At 56.3% G+C, this 24178-nt stretch overlaps 1 protein-coding gene across 1 annotated transcript in view; it reads left to right on the top strand.

Moving 5' to 3' along the window:
- Positions 1 to 2487: 2487 nt before the first annotated feature.
- Positions 2488 to 24178, top strand: part of HTT (huntingtin) — a 111941-nt gene continuing 90250 nt past the window's right edge. Inside the window, exons 1-3 of the mRNA XM_090267143.1 lie at positions 2488 to 2817; positions 13269 to 13352; positions 21073 to 21193. Of these exons, the coding sequence (XP_090123269.1) occupies positions 2621 to 2817; positions 13269 to 13352; positions 21073 to 21193 (402 nt within the window). The 5' untranslated portion in view covers positions 2488 to 2620. The remainder of the gene's footprint in view (positions 2818 to 13268; positions 13353 to 21072; positions 21194 to 24178) is intronic.

Below are 24178 nucleotides of genomic sequence, written 5' to 3'. Positions count from 1 at the left end.
TTACTGTGTCCATGTCTTGCCACGGGAGTTTGATGGGTGGGGCTGCTGGTCCACTCACTTGTCCCTCCTGGCTCTGCTCCCCGTTTCCTCACCTGCACAGGCTGCCACCTGGTCTTGCATTCAGGCAGATGCCACTGCCCAGCTGGAGTGCACCCCATTTGTGTGGGGGGGGGTATCAGGCTGCTTGAAATATCTGCCTTTCCTCCTGGGCAGGGTCAGTCACAAGTGTGTTGTAAGGCTTTTATTTTTAGTTCCTCACCAAAACCTGTTATGTTTTTCCCCCCAAAGGTTTGCAAACTGCAGGAAAGCACACAGATTAAGATATAAATCACTTGATAGGCCTGCCCACAGGAAATCATTGTTATAAACCAGGTGACCAGCTAACACATGTAAAGCTCTTCCTGTGTCAAAAATGCTCTTCTACAAGTGACCATCCAGCACTGACACTGCTGCTCGTTTTGTGCTAAATGTTGCTGTAAGTAGTGACCATCTTCATACACACATGACTGTTCTAGAATAAATGATGGGACGTCTTTGCTGTTCAGGGGCTGTGCCTGTAGGCAAGGCTTTGGTGACACTGCCAAAGTGCCTGCCCGGCTGTGTTCGTGTTTGGGGGCCTATGCTAAGCTTTTCTCTGAACTTAAAAAATCCGCCTTCTTCGCAGTTCTTTTCTGTAAGGCTTTCTTACAAGGTTTCTTGTCAGGGTTGCAGCAAGTGGTGGATGACTGCCGCGGTGACAGAAGTCTCAGTGACCCGTGGCCTCTCGGGAGCGCGCACACAGAACAGTCCAAAGCAGCAGTCTTCAGCCAGACAGAATCCCGTTCCCCCGGACTGCCCTGCCTCTCCAGGTCTATGGCCCGGCTCCTTCCAGCCCCATCGCCCTGGGGCGTGGAGTTCACCCCTGGGACCCAGACCAGCTGCTCAGCTGCCAGCCCATGAACACATCCCCACTTCAGGCAGCAGCGGACCTTCTAGAACCAGCAAACGTTGCTTCTGCTTCCATCTCATCAGTTAGGGCGCATTCGGTCATGCAGCTACCGTTCACGAGAAGGGACGGCGGGCCACGTATTCTAACCAAGTGGAGAAGAGCCCAGATAAAGTGAGCTCAGAAATGCGTCCCCTCGGAATTCATGGGGAGTGCCCGCCCCTACGAGTCTAGAACGTGCCTGGACTTAGCGACGGTAAAACACGGCGGGGGCAGAGCGGGTCACAGGGGCAGGCCCTGACCCAGTGCGCGGGGTCCTAGGAAGGGGACGGGGCACACACACACAGACGGCGGCCCGGGGAGGAGGCGGGGGGGGGGGGCGCTGCGCGCCCAGGACAGGGTCCGGGAGGAGCCCCCTGCCCACGCCCGGGCCCTGGACGCGGCCTCCAGCGCCAGCAGAGGCGAGGCTTCCGTTGCTGAGCCCCGCAGGCCGGGGCACCTTGACCCTCGTGCCAGCGGCCCCGGTGGCCCCGCGCTCACCCGCTGCCGTGTCAGGAGTCCGAGCTCACCTGGGACCCCACCTCCGGGTCTCCCGGGAGCCCTCAGCCACGCACCGGCGGCCTCTCACCTGGAGGCTCTACCACCCCGCCCGTCCCAGGCCCCTGTCCACTTCGGGGCCACGCGCGAGCTCCCTGCTCGCCCAAGGACCAATCCCGCAGGTCTCCGCCGACTCGCGCGCGCTGTGCGGGGCGCACGCACTTCTCCACGCTGCTGGCGGGAGAGCGCGGCAACTCCTCCCAGGGCGTTCCGGCGGCCCGGTCCTCAGCCCCGGCCCGGGCCGCGGGTGGGCGGGCAAACCCCGCGGGTCTCCGGTCCAAGCCGAGGATGACCCGGCGTCGGCGGGGGCTCGACGCCGAGGGCGGCCCACCCGGCCCCGCCCCTCACTTCCAAGTCTGGGGCTCAGCGCCGTGCCTCGCCTTCTCCGCCCGCCCCGCCCCGCCGCCTCCCCCAACCCTAACGCTAACCGGACCCTCCCCGCCAGGTCCCGCCCCCATTGCTCGGCCTCGCCTTCATCGCGCTACGTGGCCCCTCCCCTCCAAGTTCAGCTCTCCTCGCCGTGCCTCGCCTTTATAGCCTGGCCCCTGCCCCGCCCTCAGCCCCGCCCCGCCCCACAGGCCCCGCCCCTCGGCATCTCGCCCCGCCCCTCCCCGCAGGTCCCGCCCCTCGGCATCTCGCCCCGCTCCTCACCGCCAGGCCACGCCCTCAGCGTCGCGTCCCGCCTGTTCCACTCCCTCCCTGTAGTACCTGGCCCTCAGCTCTGCATCCGGCCCTCAGCGCCAGATCCCGCCCTTCAGCGCCGCGCATCCGCGCCGGGCAGAGGCGCTTTTATCTCAGTGGCTGCGCCAGCTCTAGAAGCGATCTGGCGGGCGCGGGGGCGGGCCAGCGCCTGGGTTGGCCATTGGCAGAGGCCGCCGCCTCTTGTCAATCCCCGCCGTCAGGCCTGGCCCCGCCCTGACGGCTTAGCGTCACGGGACGCAGGGCCGCGGGGGCTGCCGGGACGGGTTAAAGATGGCCGGGCGCTTCGGTCCCTGTCCTGCTCGAGGCCCCGAGCCCCATTCATTGCTGTGCTGCTGAGCGGCGCCGCGAGCCGGCCCGAGGTCTCCGGGCGCTGACCCCGCGGGGCAGGAGACCGCCATGGCGACCCTGGAGAAGCTGATGAAGGCCTTCGAGTCCCTCAAGTCTTTCCAGCAGCAGCAGCAACAGCAGCAGCCGTCTCCGTCTCAGCCCCCTCAGCCGCCGCCGCCTCCTCAGCCGCAGCCCCCGCAGCAGCCGCCGCCGCCGCCTCCGCCGCCTCCCGGCCCGGCCGGGGCCGAGGAGCCGCTGCCCCGACCGTGAGTGCGGGCCCGCTGCAGCTCCCCGCCCCGCGACGGCCCCGAGGCGCGGCGTCCCTGCCTTCCCGGGCCCCGCGGCGACCGGGCCCCCCGCACCTGCAGCCGCGGGCCCCCGTCCCGGGCCCTCTCCCGGCGCCTCGCGTGGGCTCCCGTTTCTCCGCGGGCAGGCGCGGCCTGTCCCGGCCCCCGCCCTCCCCGGCGGGCGAAGTGAGGGGAGGAACTTGCCAACACCCGGGGCTGCGTCGTGAGCAGAGCCGGGCAGAGCTGGGGCTGCGGCGCGTCCGGCTCCCTCCGGGCCGCTTCCCTCCCTCCTGTCCTCGTCGGGGCGCGGGACCCCTCTCGGGGCGCCGGGAGCGGAGCGGGCGCGCTGTGGGCGCGCATGACCTCAGCCTCCGGGCGGGCGCGCAGCCGGGCATCGCGGCGGGAGGCGAGGCCGCGGTTGCCGAGGGCGGCGCTGACCCACTTGGCCGGTATTGGTAACGAGCGGGAAGGCAGGACGGCGGCCGGGGCGCGAGGCGGACAGGCCTGGAGCTTGTCGCCTGTTTTCCCGGGGCCGAGGGGGCCGCGGGCGGAGGGCGCGCGTTTGGTTGAAGGCGCGGGCGGCCCCCGAGCGCCTCTGCTCCGTTCGGGGCTGCGCGGCGGGTGCTGCCGGCGCGCAGGGGCCCCGTGGCTAGTGCCCGGGCGCGTTTCTGAGACGGAGGAGCGGAGGCCCCCGGGAAGCTCGCGCCGCTCGGACCCTCCCTTCCCGCGCCGTTTCCCTGTTCTGTCCGTGCCGGGTCCCGAGGGTTTACCGGGGAAACGTCGGCGGGTCTGTTCGAACAAACTCGAGAAACAAACTCTTTCTTTCTCCTAAGAGGTGACGAGCCCGTTCGGAGACCGGGAGAGGTTCCTTTAAAGCGGCTTTCGTTACCGCCCCGCTGTGGTTGCTCTGCCGGGGCCGGCGTGAGCGGGCGGGCGGGGCGGGGGGCAGCGTGTCCCGCTGCCGCCGGGGCTTGGCAGACTCTTCGGCCCGAAAGTGAGGTCGCCTGCCGCTCCCCGCGCTGGCGACGGAAGCTGCCGCGGTCGCCTGTCCCCGGAACACGGGCGCAAGGAGACTCCGTCTGCCGCCGGCCTGACGGAGCAGACAGGTTCTGTCTCGTTACGTTCTGAGCTGGGATACGGTGGACTTGCGTTAATACTTAATCATTGCTTTCGCGTGAGCGGCACGTTAATGTGATGCGAACTCCGAAAGGTAGTGATTAAACATCTCTCTCCCGCGCCCGAGCGCTCAACTGCGTTCCCGGAGGCAAGCGCTAACCTGGCCCTCCTTCCAGGCATCGTCTGTGCGTACGTGGGGGTAGATTGTAGATTCTAAGTTACAGCTGTTCCGACGTAGGAGCTTTCAGAGGTTCTTAGTGCGCTCAGAAACCAGCTGCAATGGGGTTAATTATAGCTCTTTTAACTCAAGTGCATAAATGTATTTTCACGTGGTTTGCTGTGGAGACAGCGGGTATTCATGCATTCTGAGTGACAAACGCGGTGCTTACGGATTTGGGTCTCGGCATCTCCGTTTGGTGCTTCAGCTGGAAAGCCCGTTCCCCACGGAAAGAGGGGCCGGAAGTCACTTAGGAGCATCGGCTGTGTTTTTACGACTCTCGGTCTCTGTGTGTGTCACCAGCGTCGCAGCCGCACGGGGGCTTCCCGGGAAGGGTCTGAGCATCTGCTCCCGCTGGCGTGCGGGGCGCGGGGGTCCTGGGTGGGGCAGGAGGCACTGGGCGTTCGCCGCTGGCACTTTCTCACGCTCCCTCAGCTTCCCGCCTGGTTTTCCCCGCCTGAATTACTTACTCGCCGAGAAATACTTACCGAGCCTCTAGCGCGCGCCGGGCGCTGTCGCGGGTGCAGCGCTGCAGCAGTGAGCCCGGAGCCCTCGGCGCGCAGGGGCCTTCATCGCGGCGAGGGGCGCAGCGGGCGCGCGCGGGAGCCGACGGGAGACGCACTGTTGGCTGGCGACGTGTGTCGGAGGGGCAGCAGCGCGGGCCGGGGGCGCGGCAGCTCAGGGCTAACGAGGTGCTGGCGTTCCGGGGGGGTTTCCGCTGAGGCCGTGGCCGGGAGTGAAGATCCGAAGTCCAGCAGCCGGCCGGGAGGTGCGGAGGGGGCGGGGGGCACCCTGAGCAGGGACAGCGGGAGACCCCGGCAGGGGCGGTCAGAGCGGCGGGGGGAGGGCCGCGCCGGCACTGGGCCTGCCTCTTCCTCGCGTGTGGCACACGCACTGGTGCTGTCCTGAGTGGCGCGGGAGCGTTTGTTCTCCGGCCAGTGAGCAGGACTCGGCTTCCAGTTCCCGTGGACACTGGCTGAGGGCGGAGAAGGTGGGCACGGGCAGGGGCAGGGGACAGCCCGAGGCCACTGCAGCGCTGGGGCGAGGAGTGGCGGCTTTGCCAGGATGTGGGCAGCGGCGAGGAGCTGAGAAGGGGCCTGAGCGTGAAGGCAGAGCCCCGCCAGCCTCGCTGTGGCCGGTGCGGTCACTTAGGGTGCCCTCCCGCAGCTGCGGCCCTGTGGGGGGGGTCCGCTGTCCTGCTGGGGGCGCGCGTTCTCGCCCAGGCCTGCAGTTGTTCTTTATGGCCGAATTGTATCAATCATGGTTTATACTGTGCGTATACTAGACCCTTATCACATATGTGGTTTGAAAAAGTGTTCTCCTTTTCTGTGGTTTTCCCTTGACTTTTTAAATAGTGTCCTTTGAAGCAAAAACATTTTTAATTTTGATGAAATCCAGTTTTCTGTTTATCTTTGGTTGCTGTACTTGAGGTGTCATATCTAAGAGAATATTGCCTAATTCAAAGTAACAGATTTACGACTCCTGTGCTTTCTCGTAAGAGTTTTAGACATTTAGGTCTTACCTATCTTGTTAATTTTTATGTAAGGTATAAGGTGAGGGTCAGACTTTGTTCTTGTGCGTGTGGATGCCCAGCTGTCCCAGCACCCTCTGTTGAAAAGAGTATTCTTCCCCAGTTGGGTTTCCTTGGCACCTTGTGAGCATGAATGGCCCTTAACTGCATGGGTTTATTTCTGGCCTCTCCATTCTACTGCATGGGTCTGTCTCTCCCCCACAGTGCTACGTAGTCTTGGTGACTGTAGTTTTGTATCACAGTTTCAGATGGTGAAACGGGAGTCCTCCAGCTTTGTCCTTTTTCAAGGTAGTTTTGGCTATTCTGGGCCCCTTGCAACGCTGAATCTGTAGATTAATTTGGAGAGTATTGACATCCTAACAGTGTTAAGTGTTCTTATCCGTGAACCTTGGCAAACTTTCTGTCGAGGTCAGATCCTATATGTATCAGGTTTTGCAGGCGTGGCTCTGTTGCAGCTTCTCAGCGCTGTCATTGTGGAGTCCAAGCAGCCAGAGGCAGCCCGTAAACGAATGCGGGGGGCAGTGGTCCCATAGAATTTTACTATTGAGACTGAAATTTAAATTTTATATAATTTTCACATCATGAAATGGCCTTTGATTTTTTTAAAGTCAACTATTTATTTTCGTTTTTAAGGATTTTACCTATTTATTTTTAAAGAGAGGGGAAGGGAGGGAGAAAGAGAGGGAGAGAAACATCTCAGTTGCCTCTTGCACATCCCCGACTGGGGACCCAGCTTGCAACCCAGGCCTGTGCCCTGACAGGGAATCCAACTGGTGACCCTGCCCAACCCACTGAGCCACACCAGTCAGGGCTAGTCAACCATTTAAAAATGTAAAAACCTTTACTAGCTCACAGACTGGCCAAAAACAGGCTGGCTGTGGTTTGTTCTCCCCTAGATTAAATATGATTGGACCACTAATGGGAAAAATTTATTTTTCAGTTGCTTTTTGTTAACTAGTTTAAAAGTTATGAAAGTTTCACATATACATGGTAAAAACGTCTTCAGATAGCACAGAAGATGGAAAGCAAAGTCCTCCTCCCGGTCCCAGTCCCTAAAATGACATTTATGACATACCTTGTAATGCACATACAGGCATTTTAAACATGTTCCCTGTTTTGTTTGCATGACTGAGCTCACACTGTATTTTTTCACTTAGCAGGGCCTTGTTCCATAGCAGTACAGGCAGGTCCACCCCGCAGGTCCCGCAGGCTCGCTTCCCGATGACTGCTCCAAAGCGAGGCCTCATCTCGGTCCCTCGATTTGTAAAAAAAAAAAGGTGTGACACCTGTGATGCGCAGTCAGTAAGGTGCAGTAAAGCAAGGTCTGCCCGTGTAATTCCTCCTAACTGCTGCGCAATGTTATAGCACTTACTGTCACAGAGGGCCTTTGGGGACGTAAAGGCAGAGGTCGGTGGGGTCCCAGCTGGCAGATGAGCTGCTGACATGAGTTCTCCCCCTCAGTGGCCCTGCCCCGCGGCCTCAGTCCCTGCGGGTACCCTTGAGTAAGGGACCCTCCTTATTCAGACAGAAAGGAAACAAGGCACAGCAGAAGATGTTATTTAATGTTGTGTTAAGTTGAAGCAGCTCTGATTCTAGACTCTGTTAGAGACAAGAATGCTAGATATCCTGCTGCTCTGAGTGGCCTCGGGGCCAGCAGTTTGGTGTCACTTGGGAGCTTATGGGAAGTGCAGAGTCTGCCCACCCGCAGCCCTGCTGAGGCAGAGTCTGCCTTTTACAGGTCCTGTGGGCAGCTCACATGCACGGGAGCGCTTGGGACTCTGCTGGACACGATCGGGCCTCTCCTCTCCTCTCCTCGGGGTTAGGGGTGCTGTGGGCCTGTGGGAGGAAAGGCTGCTGTTGCTCGTGTATGTCCGGGTGTAGGTGAGGCAGCGTCACTTTTCTGCCCCAGGGCCATCGAGCATTTGCATAGCCCAAAGTCAGTTGTGACACTGGAGGCGAGTGGGCATTAAGAGCCCCAGCGCCGGGGTGGGGCCTTCCGTGGGGGTGGACCAGACGACCCGCTGTGCGTCAGGCCCTGTGGCGGCCGGGGTTGCAGCAGCAGCAGCAGGACCGGTGGCGACACAAACTGGAGACAGCAGCACAGAGTAGGCAGGCAGCTGTGCACGCTTACGTGGGGACGCAGTGCACTGAAAAGGTGACACACACTGGGCAGAGCCGTGTGGGTCTGCAAGGAGAGAGGCCCAGGCGGGGGCAGCTGTGTCCGTGGAGCAGCGAGGAGGCCAGCGAGGCTGCGGTGAAATGAGGGGCAGGCGCAGGAGACGAGGGGCAGCATGTGGGGCCTCGGGCACCAGCGGGCGGCCTTCGGGCTGGACTGAGCAGAGGCAAACCCGGAGAGGCCACCTTGGTAACCGAGCCACTGAATCGCGGCTGGTGGGAGAGTCAGGCGGCTGCGTGCGCCGGGTGGCAGCAGGCCCTCCCGTGTAGCACTGAGTGCACAGTCACTCCGCGGCCTGGCGCTGGCACTCCTGGGCCTTCACCCCAGAGCCATGAGAACTGAGGTCCACACGGAAACCCGCGCACGAGTGTCGGAGCAGCTCTGTCTCCGAAAGCCAAAAGCAGAGTTAGCTTAGTTGTCCTTCCGCAGGTGAACAGTTGAACTACTTAGCAGTGAGGAGCCCACTTCTGGCAGAACGGGATCTGGAAATCATGCTCATGAAAACAGCCAGTCAGTCCCAAGACACGACACACGGTGTGATGGGGGCCTGAAGGGGAGAGGGAGGCCTGCAGTTCTAGCAGGGCCTCAGAGGCTCCTGTGGGGCTGGACACACGTGCGCGTGCGCATACATACACGCTTGACACGTTCGGTGAACTTGTATAGAACTAGACACAGTGGTAAAGGAGATTGGTGGGTTGTGTCAGTGCCAGTGCTATAGTTTTGCAAAAGGCTGCCATTGTGGGAAACTGGGTGAAGTGTATACTGGGTCTTAATTATTTCTTACAATTGCACGTGAATCTATAATGACCTCAATACATACTTCAATTGAGGCGAGCAGCCCTCCCCTGGTGGACAGAGAAGCATCCGATGCTGGGTCCCTTCAGAGGAAGTGCTGACTGCATTTGCAGGTAGAGTTTTTCAAAGTTGAAATTTACCGTTTCAAAATGTGTAATTTCGTGGTTTTTGGTATAGTCACAGGGCTCTGCAACCATTACTGCTCTCTGATTTCCAGAGCACTGCAGCCGGAGGAGGAGGCTCCGCCCCATTAGCTGTTGCTCCCCTTTCCGCCCCCGACCCCTGCAGCTGCTCATCCATTTCTGCCTCTAGGTTTGCGTGTCTGGACATTCCTTGTGATTGCGCTCACACAGCACGGGGTCTCGTGTCAGACTTTTTCCGCTCAGTGGCACAGATTGGTTCTGGAACAGCACCTTTCCCTGGCAGATTGTCACTCTATTCAGTTAGTCCGTAGTAAGAAAGGGATTGTTTTAACGGCCCTTTTCAGTGATGCAGTGTAGACTGGGAAGTCTTGCGCCCCAATTCCCTTAGACAAGCACCACTTTTTAAATTATGTCTGAAACATAATTCCAAAGTGACATTTGGTGTCCGTGCCTTCTTTGAGAAAACCTTTCCGGAAGGCTCCTCATCGTCGCGACCACCCTACCTTTTCATAGCACTGGGCGAGTTAGAGAGCCGCTGCCGAGGGTCAGGAGACCAGATCCCTGCCTGTGGGCGATGCAGCCTCCGGACCTCGGTTCTGCCGGCTGGGCGGGCCGTGGGCACGGACCGAGTGCGCTGAGAGCGCTGTGAGCGCGGCTAGCCAGGCCCTGAGAGGTGAGTGGCTGCTAATCCCTCGGGCGCTCCACGCCTTCCCCTTGCCGACTCATTTCTTTGCGCATAACTGTCACACACTCTAGAAACACGCATTTAGGCGAGAGGGCTTGAGTTCCCCCTTTGGCTGTCGCGTGCTGCGGACGCCGAGTTTGCCGCGCCCCCCCGCAGACGTGTGCTTCTGTGCAGGTCGTTCCGTGACACAGTCGGGGTGCTGCCTGAGGTGTGTTTTCATTTTGGAGACGATGTTAAAATGGCTGCTTTACCAAAAACGGTTGAAGAGTCAGGACTGCTCTGACCCTGTTTATCCAGTTCTTGCCCAGAATGGGGCTCTTCCATTTTTCACCTTAATTTCCTTCCTCCCTTTTCATGTGGAATAAGTCGGTTTGACGACGTATCAGTTCATCAGTCTACCGGTAATTAAGTTTCACGAGGAACAAAATAGGTATTGTTTTCTTGAACTGCCAAGTTTGTGCATTGCATGAAATAAGACAGGAAGGAGGAATTTCAAGCAGGAACCATAGAAGGTACAAGAACTGAGCTTGAAGGGAGATGAACAAAACGAGTGAGTTCTTCCCAGTGGCTGGAGTTCCTGGACCCAGGATGGAGGTTAGAGGAACCTGAGGCCGAGCTGGATGGGCGCCGCTACCCGGGGCTTGGAAGCGGGCACCGTAGCCTGTCTTTGGCATCCGCGGTTTGGCAGACGTGCTCAGGTTCTGGTGCGTGGAAAGAGCCGCCTAGGCCTTGGTGGCAGAGGGCGCGGGCCTCAACAGCCTGTGCAGTGCACTTCATTGCTTGCTGTGTCCTTTTGGTTTATCACTTATGTGAGGAGGGGGACAAAGTCCTTTGTAAAACTTAGCGTCTGTCCCTCTAAGAAGATAGAGACGCTCCGTGGGCCTGACCAGCTCCCCACTGGACGGGGGGCGGTGGGGGGGGACTGGTGTGGGGCCGCTGGCACACCCTCACTGGCGCTCTGCTGGCCACTGAGTGTGCACACCGAAGCCCTGCCTGGTGACGGCGTTACCCACACAGGGGCTGGCCTGCGCTGTGCTCTCCCCTCAGTGCTTATTAAGTCTCATTAAGTCCAAGGAGCAGTCATGCTTCATGAAAGCTTATTCTGCTGCAGCCCGAGGGGACACCTTCCCCTGCCTCCGGGGGACGCAGCCATCCCACTTGTCAGTCTCCTACTGAACACGGATGAGGCCTCAGAGTGTTCTGTTCTACAGGCTCCGTGCGGGCAGCCATGGCCAACCCATGAGGGTCGGTCCATCCAGACCCCTGGTTTTCCACCCAGGTTAGCTGAGCCCCTTCCGGTCCAGCGGGGGAGTCTGGCCCAGGGAGCACAGGCGCCTGCCACCAACTGGCAGTCGGCTGGGAGGTGCAGACGCCTGGCATGAAGGTTCTCCTTGTGTTTGGACTTTGCTGGAAACCCAGGTCATGAATATTTCTATTCTGACTGCCGTTTAGTTGTGAGGTCCGCTCAGTGTTTGTCAGCATTTTCCTTTTTAAAGATTTTATTTATTTACTTTTCAGAGAGAGGGGAAGGGAGGGAGAAAGAGAGGGAGAGAAACATCAGCGTGCGAGAGATAAATGGATCAGCTGCCTGTCTCATGCCCCCAACTGGGGACCTGGCCCGCAACCCAGGCCTGTGGCCTGACTGGGAGTCGAACCAATGTCTTTTCAGTTTGCAGGCCGGCACTCAATCCACTGAGCCACACCAGCCAGGGCTTTAGGCCTATTTCTCATTACCAGCCCCCTAATGACAGGTTTCAGACCCAGTGTAAGAGACTGCCATGTTGAGGGGCCACCCCAGTACACTAAGCTGCAGCGACAGAGACTTTGGTGTGGGTCAGTGGTTTAAAGGAGAGAGCACTTTAATTGTGATAGCACTTTCTTCTGTATTTTTAAAACCAAGGTATAATTTACATGTGGTAAAACATGCCCCTTGTAGCGCACAGTTCTGTGCGTTCTGACGAATGCGTAAAGCCGCGTAACTGCTACCAGAGCCAGTTTGGGACAGTCCCACCACCCCCGAGCTTCCCATGCCCCTGCGGTGCCCCCAGCGTCTGCGCCTCCCGGCCCCTGCACCCTGCTGATCGCTCTGGGTCCACAGTTTTGTCTCACCCAGGACGTCATGTAAATGGACTCATCCAGTGTGTAGCCTTGAACCTGGTACGTGGTGGTTCACCCTTGTGTGCACTAACGGTTTGCCCTCCTCCCTGCCGAGCAGGGCCCTGCGGTCTGGCGGGGCGCTGGGTGCGCCCATCCTCCTGGGGAAGCGAGTGTGGGTTATTTCCCTCACAGAGCTCTCGCAGGGGGTGGTCCCTGGGGGTGGCAGGTGGGACCCGCGCTGCTTGTGCTCCCTCCTGTCGCTCTGCGGCCTCCCTGAAGTGACGACTGGGATCCGGCATGCTCGTTCCAGCTGGAATGAACGGCAAGGAGAGGCCCAGGGCAAGCCAGCGAGGCAGCCGCCCCGCACACCGCCTCGGTTCCGCTTCATCTGGGCACTCAGTCGGGGTCTGTCTCTGGCTGCAGGGAGGGGAGGCAGTGGGACTTTTAAGGGGCAGGCATGTGTCCAAGAAGGGAAGAAGGGTGTTCTGGCGGGTGAGTGGCGCTCTGCAACGTAACCTAGCCGTGTCAGCCGCATTCAGGGAGGAGACTCGGGGGAAACACGCGTTCCCCGGCCCACGTGGTGAGGGACTTGAACTGGGTGGTCGCTGGGAAGCGCCTCTCAGCTTGCCACGGGCCAGGCTTCTCATTCGGGCCTTGGTTCTTTCCTCTGCCTGGGTCTCCTGTCTGCTCTTTAAGGTCCCTGACCACCCCTACCCCACCCCGCTTTGGAGGCTCTTCCTTGCCCATTTTCTTCCCCGGCCTGCCGGCAGTGCCTTTTGGAGGGCGTGCCTTGGTTGGATTTGCGCGATTGTAACCTCCTGGACCTTACAGGGCACTTTTTGGAGGCTGATGGTTGCATTAGGGATTAAATAGTCACAGTGTTTGTAGGTTAGACCCCCCCCCCCCCAATTTGATAATAGAATTCCCTCAAAAACCCAGCAGTCTTCTGGTTTCATTGTTCCAGTTTGTACCATGTACTGGTAACTACACTCGGATTCCTTTTTGGATGTAGTTCTTAGCCTGCTTTGTTTTTGGCTTCCCCTTTGGATCATCCCTCCCCGTACCTGTGAGGTGCCTGCCTTGAAGACATCTGCAGCCCTGGCTTTGGGTGGGGAGCATGCACCTTTAATCTGGTCTTGACCTGGCTGCTTATCTCCTTCGGTTTGGCTGAGCAGTCTTAGCAGGAGGCTTTTGAGAAAGGCGCTGAGCACTGGGCTTTTTCCAGCTGTTGTGGGTACCGCGGTGATTGGCCGCTGTCTGTAAGTTACACCTACCAGAGGGCGTGCAGGCTGCATGGTCTGTTGGCCGCACTCGTGCGCGGTGTGGTTCTGAGAAGGGGGCGGCCGTACGCAGAGGAGGCGCTGGGTGCTGTGCCCCTCTGTCGGCGTGGTCATGGACGAGTCCGTTTGCACTGCAGTGTCTCCGCTCAGTTGGGGAAGAAGGTGCATTAGAAACATCCCCTGACTTTGCTGTGGCGCAGGGAGGTGGAGGAAGCCCCGGGTTTTCTCCTTTGCACCCGCCCAACACCCCCCCCCCCCCCCCCCCCCCGCAGCATAGGTGGGTTATTCCTGGCAGCCATGAAGGGCTTATGGAGCGCATAGTGATGTGCGCAGATAATGCAGTGCATAACTCACACCTCTGCTCACTTCTTTTCCTTTCTTTTATTTTAGAAAGAAAGAACTCTCAGCCACCAAGAAAGACCGCGTGACTCACTGTCTGACAATATGTGAGAACATAGTGGCTCAGTCTCTCAGGTAATTACACTTTTGAAAATGAAAACTTTATGTATGTTCATTCTTAGTGGGCTAGAATATTCTCTGTCTCCCAGTTGTCCTAAGCCTTTAAAGGACCTTCTCCCCTCCCTGCCGGGCGGCTCGGTTGCTTGGAGTGTCGTCCCATGCACCAAGGGCTGCAGGCTTGATCGCCAGTTGGGGTGTGCACGGGAGGCAACTGATCAATGTGTCTCTCTCACGTGATGTCCCCCCCCCAAAAAAAATAAATCAATAAACATTTCCTCGGGTGTGGATCAAAAAAGGTAAAAAGACCCACCCGTATCTGCTGTGTGCCGGGGCTGTGCGGCCCTGTACCGAGCGCTACTGCCTTTTCTAAGCGCACAGACGACACTGTAACCCAGTGGGACCCGGGGGCCGCAGGATGGTATTGTATTGGCACCCTTGGCAGCTGCAATCACTTAAAAACTGTCTTCTGTTTGTTATTTTACGTTAGCTTAGTAAATGGAGCCACGCGAGCCCATCCAGCGGTCAGTCCATTGGTTCGCTTTCTTTGGCCCTGGGCTGCTGGTGGTTGGCCCTGCAGGAGTGCGGGACTCCCCGTGGCCGGGGTGGGGCTGCAGGCCTCGGACTGTGGGTCTGCTTCCCTTGCTCAGTCTTCCTCCAGGTGAAGCAGTCCCTCTTCTGCAGCTTCTTTGCAGATTCTCCTGGTTCTCTCCGCTGTTGATGGTCTGTCTTCCTGACCACTGTCCGTAGCAGCGGTGGGGGGGAATGTTTTAGGCCTTTTCCTAAGGGCCGAGTAGGAGACGGGTGTACCTGTGGTTTCTGAATTCTGTTACGCAGGTGGGCATGTGTGAAATACCTCCTTGCTTTTCTTCCCCTTGGAATAAATAATTCATGTTATTCTCCGGCTGGAAGAGCTCTTTATAATCTGCCAGAAAATGCCTTGATAATAATAATCTTGCTTTCAGTACTAACGGACACTTGGTGACGCACTTATTTTTTACCCTTTGAGTGCCAACATTGCTGCAAGCCACGCAGACAAATTTTCCCAAAAGTGCCAGCGTCGCTCCCAGTGACTTTTTTCAATGGCTTTAAATGTAAATAACAATGGAATAATTCCTATTTTATGTTTTGTTCTCTTTTTTTTGTACCTCAGGTTATATATTGATATAACTTTTTCTCATGTTGATCCAAATTTCAAATTACGTATGGCACTCAAAGGGTTAATGGCATTTTACATTTGTATTTTATACTTTTAAAGGGATTTTACATATACTATTTCATTTCAGTTTGACTCACCCAGTTGATGGTGAAATACAGTGGATGATCTCTGTTTCTATCTATAGAAATCCTGTGGGAAGAAAATGTAACAAAGGAAAACCTGTCCTGAAAGTCAACACGGAAGAGTTCCGAGTTAGCACGCTTTTGTTGAACACAGTACGAGGGTAAAAGGGAGAAGGGGAGAAGTTGGAATTTCTCCCCACTCCTTAGAAGCTGGGTGGTTTGGATAAGTTGAGTGTCTGGGAGCCTCTCTTGCCTCCCTTGTGAAATGTGCACCCCTGTCTGTAGGGTTCTTTAGGGATCAGGTGACCCATGGGAAACCCTGTCCAGAACGCCGTGGGTGTGCTCCATAGCCTCCTGTCATGACAGGCCTCGCTCAGTAGCTTTTTGTCAGTTTTGTGTGACGTGACCGTAAATCCCTGACAGCTTTGGGTGCCCTGCTGCTGTGCTCACCTGACTCCACCACCCAGATCGCTGGCAGTGGCGTTTCGCCCTGAAAGCGCGTGGACCCAGCCAGCGAGCTCTCTTCTGACCTGGGCGCTTTGTGCTTTCTACCTTCGTCTCTTGATAAGTCTTGGTGGGACGGACGGAATGTTGGCTTAGGTTTGTGTGTTAGTAAAGTGTGTGGAGATATTTTAGGGTTGATTTGTGGTCCACTTTGCCGTCTTAAGTCACAGTAGTACCTGCTCACAGCTTTTATACGAGGGTATCCATTCTGTGCGAGTGATGTGGTACCGATGGTCTTCATACCCCTGTTCTGCAGAGGAGCTTCTTCAAAGGGTGTTGTATGGGGCGTGGACCTAGAGGGGAGGTTTTTAGTCTCATCAGATCAAAAAACGTGTTTATTTTGAGCTCTATTCCATACTTGGAAGGCATTTGGGCGTGTAGAGCTGAAGTGGTAGTTTATGTATGTGCCATGTTTGGTGAAGTCTTGGTGATGGCAGGTATTTCCGGTGGCCTCTTGCTGAGGGCGTCTAGGTCTTCGGTGCTCTCCTGTGGCCTCTGTGGTGCACTGCCCCCACCTCCAGAGGGCTGCCTCAGTGGCGGCCTCTGGGGTTGGCGTGGGAAGCCATTTGCCGCTCCAGGCAGTGTGGCCATGCAGCTGCCTTAGCTTGGCCTGCTGGTCGAGCCTCCTGGTCCTGAATATGGATGAGCATCACGCCATCTGGAAACCTGGTCAGCAATAGAGTCACGGAGGACCCTCACCGTCATCCTGCCCAGCACACCTACACTCCGCTTGAGTGACGTGCAGGCATTTATTTCTAAAACATGCTCTTAGGGTTAGTGTAAATCAGTTAGATAGCAAAACGGTCCGAGATCCTGTTCATAGTAGCACCGACATGTGAAATTACGAGGAGTTGACAAGAAATATACAAAAATATGTAAAGACTGCTGTTGACTCTTGAAGGGCATAGAGAGCTTTTATTCCTAGGTGGGAAGATGTTTTTATCAAAAGTTGAATTTTCTCTAAATTAATCCTTACATTTAAAGTGATTTTGATCAAAATTCTAGTGGGTGTACTTTGAACTTGGTCATCTGCAAGAATAAATACATAAATGCTGCACAGACTGTGGGAACCCATCAGCACTGTGGTGCGACCTGTGCAGGACATTAAGGTGGCCAGTGACGCTGATGAAGGTGCGGAGTAGAAAGTTAGGGAGGCGTTGTGTGTGTGCGTGTGCGTGCGTGTGTATGTGTGTGCACGCATGTGTGTGTGTGTACTGACGGTAAAGGTAACATTCGGTATCCGTGGCGTAACAGTGGACTTTTGAACCAAGTGACTGACTGCTTAGGGGAAACTTAGGTCTCTGCCTCACATTGCAAACAAACGTAAATATCAGATCAATTTCCTGTGTGTAGAAAGCGGAAAAATTACTACAAAAAGAACCTATATTCTTAGGCTGTGAAGGTCAGTTGATAAAGAAAAAAATGGCTTGGACTGGAATGTCAAAATCCACCTTAAATTCAAAAGTGGATTGAACTTGAGGAAAGTACTGGCGGCGTGTGAGTGACGGGTTTAGTAGCCTCCGTAAGGAACGCGTGGAAGCCGCGAAGGAAGCAACCGGCGTTCTAGTGAACAGGAAGCTCGGAAAAGGAGAGCTGCGCCTGGGCCGGCGCCTGCAATGATGGCGCTTGTTTGGTGCTTCTTATGGAAGAACGTTCAGATTTACTGGTGACCGTAGAATGAGACCAAACAGAAAGACAGTCTCCCTGGCTGAGTGATGGGGGTGTGTTCTGAGAAATACGAGAAGCGCGTCCTTAGGCGACTCTGTCGTCTCGCGCACGTCACGGCAGGACGCACGCTAACCTGGACGGGGCAGCCCCCGCGCCCAGGCCCCCCGCCCGCACAGCGGGTGCCTGTGCTGAGTCCCGTGCGCAGCTGTGACGCAGGGGTAAGCATTCGTGTCCCTACACGTAGAGAACGTACAGTAATGTGTATGGAAAGGGGACTGCAGACACACGGGACAAGGATAAAAATGGTGGCCCTGTGCAGGGTCCTGATGTGAGCGGTGCCTGCAGGACCGGGAGTCGCTCTGGGCGAGGCGGCGAGTGAGGGCGTGAGCTGAAGGCCTGGACCTGACTGTGCTCTGCTGCAGACTTTGTAACACCTGTCTGTGTGCTGGGCTGCGCTACATTTATAAAATGGTGTTACTCCTGTAATAATAAATTAACTTCAGTTTACTGTAACTTCATAAACTTTAAAATTTTCCTGTCTTTTGGACTCTTGTAGTAACACTTAGCTTAAAACACAAATACATTGTACAGCTGTACAAAACTATTTTCTTTTTTTAAAAAAGATTTTCGGGGGGGGGAAGAGAGAGAGAAAGAAAGGGAGAGAAACATCGATGTGCGGGCGGAACATCTGTCAGCTGCCTCTCACTCGCCACCCAACCAGGGGCCTGGCCCGCAACCCAGGCCTGTGCCCTGACTGGGAATCGAACCGGTGGCTCTTCGGTTTGCAGGCTGGTGTTCCACGCACTCAGGCACACCAGCCAGGGCAATATTTTTTCTTTTTTTAGAACTGTTTTTAATATCCTTATTCTGTAAACTTTTTTCTGTTTTTTTAAAGTTTTAATTTTTTTACCTTTTAAAATTTTTTTGTTGAAAACAAGACATACACATACCTTACCATAGGCCCAGACAGGGTTATGATCATCAGTATCCCTCTCTTCTTCCTCCACACCCTGCCCCAGGGGAAGGTCTTTAGGGGCGACAACAGGCAGGGAGCTGCCTTCTTCTAGAACACCTGATGGGCCAGTGCTGGCTCTTTGGGAGGAGCACTCTTTCCAGAAATGTGTCCATGGCGGTTTGTTGGGCTTGTTTATTTTTTCTGTTGCTTATAATCAGATAATGCACCATGACCATTCCTTTCTACTAATTCATATGTTTAAATGATCTTGTTGGGGTCCATGTTTTCAGACTTCTTAAGGAGCTTGCTGAGATCTGCAAACACTTCATGGTGCCTTTTCTTGGAGGTTCTTTGTCTTCCCCTGCAGTTCCCTATTCTCTTGCCGCTTCGTCAGCTCCGTTTTCCGGTTCCAGTGCCGAGAGCTGCTCATTAGTCAGCTTCGCAGGAGCCCCTCCAGGAGCCCCTCAGTGTCCTCCTCACCCACACCAGGGTGGAGCCGTTCGCCGTCTCAACCGCAGCCGGATGAGCCTTGCAGCCCTTGCACTGTGACATCACTAGGCCACAGGACTTGCTCAGCGCCATTATGATTTTAAGGGACCACTCGTATATGCTTTCCTCTCCCAAAGTTTCCGAGGCAGGTGGGCCAGGCCATGTGGTCGGCTCCTACTCTTGCGTTGAAGTCTCCAAGGAGATAGAGAGCGTTACTTCTGGGGATCTTGGATAACGCTTCGTCCAGTGCATGGTAGAACTGTTCTTTCTCTTTGGTGGTGCCGCAGAGGGTTGGGGCGTACGCGCTAAGAATGCTGACTGGGCCGAAAGTTGTTGACAATCGGAGGGTAATTAATCTCTCTGTGCCTCCTGTGGGTGGCTCTATGGAGTTAACAAGCGTGTTCTTCACAGCGACCCCAACACCGTGCTGTCTTGGTTGGTCCGGAGACTTCCCTTGCCAGTAGAAGGTGTAGTTGGTTTCTCTGATAGTTCCGTTGTCGGCCAACCGGGTCTCCTGTAGAGCCGCAATGTCGATGTTTAGTCATGCCAGTTCCCTGTCGATGACGGCGGTTTTCCTGGCATCATTGATCCACGGAAGGTCTGCAGTAAGTCCAGGACACATGGTCCTGATGTTCCAGCTAGCGAGGCGAAGAGCTGGAGGCTTCTTTCTTGTTTTTTGCTTGGAATTGCCTGGTGCGAGTGTTTTGTGGCCCACTTTTCGAGAGACGCCTCTCTGATCCCCACGCACCCAGTGGGGCAGGCGAGCCATGGCGAGACGGCACCTAATTGGCTGGGGGCTGCCCAGCTTGAGGCGGGCGGTAGTTGTCCAGTGAGGTGCGATGACCTCTCCCACCGTCAGAGGAGACCCCTGGCGCTCGTTTCCTTTGCCAATCGGATGAGCTTATAACCGGTATCTGTCTCCTCCCGTGTTGAGTCGACATCTTGCGATGACGCTGGAGTGTCCTCTCCAGTGAAGCTACAAAGCCTGGGCAGGGTGATATGGAGGGCCAGCTGTTGCCCATGCAGCAGACCCCCCCCCTCTTCGCAGCTGAAGGATCCAAGGGGAAAGACAGAGTCAGTACAGCTTGGCTTCAGGTGCGCCGCAGGAGTTGCCGGTGTTGACTACAACGTCAAACCGCCTTAGGGACTCCGGCTCCGGATTTTCTGTCGGGGTTTACTCCCTTAGCCTTTCCCCTGAAGAGGTATGCCGCAAGGCAGCGGAGGTTTTTTGGAGCCAGAGTTTTCCTTCTCTGATGTGCCCTGACTGGAAGATCGAACCAGCGACACTTAGCTCGCAGGCCGACGCTCAGTCCACTGAGCCAGATCAATGAGAATGGTCAGCGACTGCTTGAGCTTTCGTGTCACCACGGCCTGTGCGTGACAAACACATTCTTCAAGTGCAAAGAGATCCACCAGGTGTCATGGAGGCACCCCCGCTCCCGCCACTGGCACCAGCTTGACCTCGTCATCACCAGAAGAACAGATATTGGCAGCACCCTCCTCACCCGCAGCTACCACAGGGCAGACTGCGACACGGACCATGCCCTCGTGGTAAGCAAGGTGCACATAACGTCGAAGAGGTTGCACCACTCCAAGATGAAGGGTCGCCCACGCATCAACACCAGTTGTGACAGCAACCCAGTTAAGACCCAGCAATTCATCAACAGGATGGAAGATGCACTCGGCGAGGGAGTGGCGGCAGATGACATTATCGAATCCAATTGGCCACGTCTCCGTGACGTCTTAATAAAATTGAGTTAAAATACACAAAAAAGTGTCTTTTTTTTATTTATTTAAGATTTTATTTATATTTTAGAAAGAGGGGAAGGGAGGGAAAACGGGAGAGAAGCATCGATGTGCAAGGAGAAACAACTGATTGCCTCTCCCACGCCCCCAGTGGGGACCTGGCCTGCCACCCAGTCCCGTGCCCTGACTGGGAATTGAACCTGTGACCTTTAGGTTTGCAGGCTGATGCTCAATCCACTGAGCCACACCAGCCAGGGCAAAAAAAGTAGTGCCTTTAAAGACTTTTTAATTAAAACTTAAAAATTGAGATTTGTCCTGCAAGTACACCTCTTTAAAAAATAGACTGTAAAATTTTAGAACAGTTCTAAATTTACAGAAAAATGGCAGAGATAGTACCGAGTTTCCATGTGCGCCCCATCTGGTTACCCCACCTATTGGCATCCTGGGTTACTGTGGTACGTGTTTCCTAGTTACTGAGTTCCATCTTCCAGTCAGGGCACATCAGAGAAGGAAAACTCTGACTCCAAAAATCCTCCGCTGCCTTGCGGCATACCTCTTCAGGGGAAAGGCTAAGGGAGTAAACCCCGACAGAAAATCCGGAGCCGGAGTCCCTAAGGCGGTTTGACGTTGTAGTCAACACCGGCAACTCCTGCGGCGCACCTGAAGCCAAGCTGTATTGACTCCGTCTTTCCCTTGGGCCCTTCAGCTGCGAAGAGAGGGGGGGTCTGCTGCATGGGCAACAGCAGACCCTCCATATCACCCTGCCCAGGCTCTGTAGCTTCAGCTTCACTGGAGAGGACACTCCAGCGTCATCGCAAGATGTCGATTCAACACGGGAGGAGACAGATACCGTGTCACTCCCGAGTCGGACTGCACAACCATTCTCGGCGGTGCAGATAGACTCTTAAGAAGCTACACCATCGTCTCTGGAGACGGACGGCTGCCGACGACGACGACGCTAGGCTGTTAACCCACATCACATGCTTTTTCTGTTCCCGAGCCCCGTGCAGGATACAAGACACCGTGTTGCGTTTCATTGTCATGTCTCCTGAGGCTCTTTTTTGCTGTGACAGTCTCTTGTTTTTTTTCACCTAGAAATTCTCCAGAGTTCCAGAAACTTCTGGGCATCGCTATGGAACTTTTCCTGCTGTGCAGTGACGACGCCGAGTCAGACGTCAGGATGGTGGCTGATGAGTGCCTCAACAAAGTCATAAAAGTAAGAGCCCCGGGCACGGGATCACCGAGCTGTGGCCCCTGTTCAGTAGTGCAGCCCCTCGGGGCGTCCGTCCCTGTGGCACTTCCGACGTGTGGTTGCAGGCGTCTGGGCCTGCTGGCGCCCTTGCCACACCTGCAGGGGTTGCCCCTCACGGCGTGGGGCACGGGTCGGGGCTCGGTGCCGATGGTGGCCCCTGGGTGCTCTCGGGGAGAAGGTCGGCACAGGTGCCACTTTCTGTTCGGGCGAGGCCTCTGGAACCCAGCTTTGCTGCCTGTAGTCCCTTCGTCTCCTGTCTGCCCTCCTGAGTGGGGCGGGGCAGTGCTGTTTGCGGGTACAGGTGTGACTCTACCAGGTGAGCTGGAGTTAGCGTGCCTGAGAGGCAGGCAGGGCCCCAGGACGGGGCGTTAGCCGGTGAGCTGAAGCCGCCGGGCAGCAGGTAAGCCAGACGAGCACAGGCCCCTGCCTTCTGCTGTCGCTTCCTGGCGTAGAGCTTGGGCCATGGGGCCTTAATCTGTCCCCATCTCTGCTCCCTGCTGCCGTGGGGAAGAGTCCTCCTTCCTGGCTCTTAATGTATTGGAGAAAACCCCATGTGTTTCTCCTTCTGCCCTGCTCCTGGTTTGGGTCCCCAGCACGTCCTGGTCCCCGTGCTCTAGGCCACGGCTGCGTTTGGGAATGGGCCTTTTGGGCTACGTGTCCAAACTGAGACTTCGTTCCCGCTGCAGGCCGGCCGGCACGGGGCAGGTTCTCTGACGTAGTTCTGGACACTTTCCGCAAAACCGATTTTGTCCTTTTGGTTCGGGGGCAAAATGTCCCCGCTACCGTGCCCGCAGGGACCCTTGCTTATGGGACCCTGCCGGCGCTTCCTCTTTCCCCGCGGCATGGGGCTCAGCCCTGATGTGTGGGGGCTTTGAAAGAGGCTGTGCGTCTGTTTTCTTGGAAGGCACTCTTCCCGGTGGTGCTTCCTTAGCCAGATGAACATAGGTGAGTTGGCTATTTCCATTCTCATTAGGGTCTTGAAAACAAAACTGTTCTTTGGAGTCTTCCCAAGGGCTTTCTCTGGAAAATGCTCACGTCTTACATTGGCCAAGAAATCCTCCCTTTCTCCTTCACGGGTCCAGCCTCCCTCGGGCAGATGGTCACCCCCTGAGTCCTGTGTTTCAGGAGACACGGCGTGGTGGCCTGGCAGGTAGAGCATACGTGGGTTTTGGAGTGCAGGAGACCTGCGTTTGAATCTTGCCTCTGCCCTGATAGCTGAACAATTTTGGGAAATGTATTTATTCTGTGAGCCTCAGTGTTATGAGCTGTAAAGGGAGTCAGACAGGTTTTAGTGGTGTGTTTTGTGTGTGCATGTGTGACTGCTCTGTGTGCACTAGCACGCTGTATGTGCACTGCATACATGTGTGCAGTACTTGTGTGTGCATGTTTACTGTGGGTGCATGTATGTGCATGTGTGCCGTGCACGCACGCACATTACCTGAGCGTGTGCTGTGCGTGCTTCGTCACGTGTGCTGTGTGCATGTGTGCTGTGTATGCGTGTGTCTTGCTATGTGAGTGTGCTTTGCATGCACATGTGTGCTGTGTACGCGCTGTGCATGCATGTATATACATGTGCCCTGCATGCTGTATGTGCTTGCGCCCGTGTGTGTGAGCATGCATGTATGAGATGTAGTCATGTACGTGATGTCCTGGACATCATTGTTTTGGTCACTTACTGGTGCTCACAGTGGTAAGAAGCATTCTAATTAACACTGAGCGTCTTACATGCATGTCAGCTGCTCTTTTCTGTTGTGTGGAATCCCCGGTGCCCAGGGACCCCTTCCCCTCTGAACAGCAAGCACCCCATTTCTTGGCTAGCCATGCCTTCCGTGCTCGAGATGCTGGCTGGCTTCTCTGTAGCCACAGGACTCTGGCTGCTTGCGTCGGAGCAGCCTGAGGGAGGTCCTTCTCCACCGCCAGGGGTCACCTGGCCTCCTCCTCGTGCTTCCATGCTTTGGCTCATGTCCTGCCTCCCACACGGTGTAATGATCAGTGGTTACTAACCCTGTCCTCCGTGCCCAGGCGTCCGTTGGTGACGCTTGTGTGTGCACAGGGCCTCACAGTTACACCACCGCTTTCCAGGCCTGACTGTCCTTATTGCTTTATTATCCCACTGGCAGGACGGGGCAGGGCTGCATCTGATACCTCGTTTCCCGAACTCTGCTCCTTAGGATGAGAAAGACGCCCCCGAGAGGGCACCCAGGTTGCCTTGGTTCATGTCAGGAGGGCAGAGAGAACAGGATGACCCCGAACGCTCTGGCGTTGGTCGTTTTGCCCATCAGCTTCTTTCCATTCGAGGTCTGCCTTCCTCTGAGACCTGCTTCCGCGAGCCGGTGGACAGAAGAGCGTAGTGTGTGTTCGGGGCCCGCGGGTGATTCTAGGTGGCAGCTTTAGGTCCCCGGTTCTCTTCCCAGCCCGCACCCTTCTTCGTTCCCAGTTCCCCTTTTTCGTTTCTGGTCTCCCAGAGATTCCAGTGTCTCATGCTGTGACCTGGAACGTAAGGCGAGGCCAGTCGCTGCCAGTTGCTCCTTCTGCTTAATATCAGGCATAGCGACACTGACCTGCGCTCACGCTGGCTGTCTGGTCTCATCTTCTGGCTCCCAGCCCGGCAGTGGGGCCCGGGTCTGGCCAGGCTCGCACTCCCCGTGGCAGAGGAGGAGCAGGCTTGGGAGAATGTGAATGGCCCTGGGCCTGGTGTCAGGGACAGGCGCACAGGAGCCAGTCCTGGACTTTTGTCTTCTAGTGAGTACTGTCATGTGCTTAGGATGAGGTGCAGACTCTGCGTGGCCCAGGCATCGGGCACGCTGTGCTCTTCGTTGCTGTAGAGGAGTGCCCTGGGGACCCAGGACAGCCTGGCCGCGTGCTCTGCCCCCACCCTGCGCAGGCTGTGAGGCAGCGTGCTGGGTCGGGGCACCTGCTGCAGGGGTAAGCCCCTGGTGCCGGGAGAGG

This window comes from Furipterus horrens, unplaced genomic scaffold (assembly GCF_987537825.1).
Source record: "Furipterus horrens unplaced genomic scaffold, mFurHor1.1.pri manual_scaffold_2, whole genome shotgun sequence".
Lineage (NCBI taxonomy): Eukaryota > Metazoa > Chordata > Mammalia > Chiroptera > Furipteridae > Furipterus > Furipterus horrens.
This window is presented reverse-complemented; position numbering and strand designations above follow the sequence as displayed.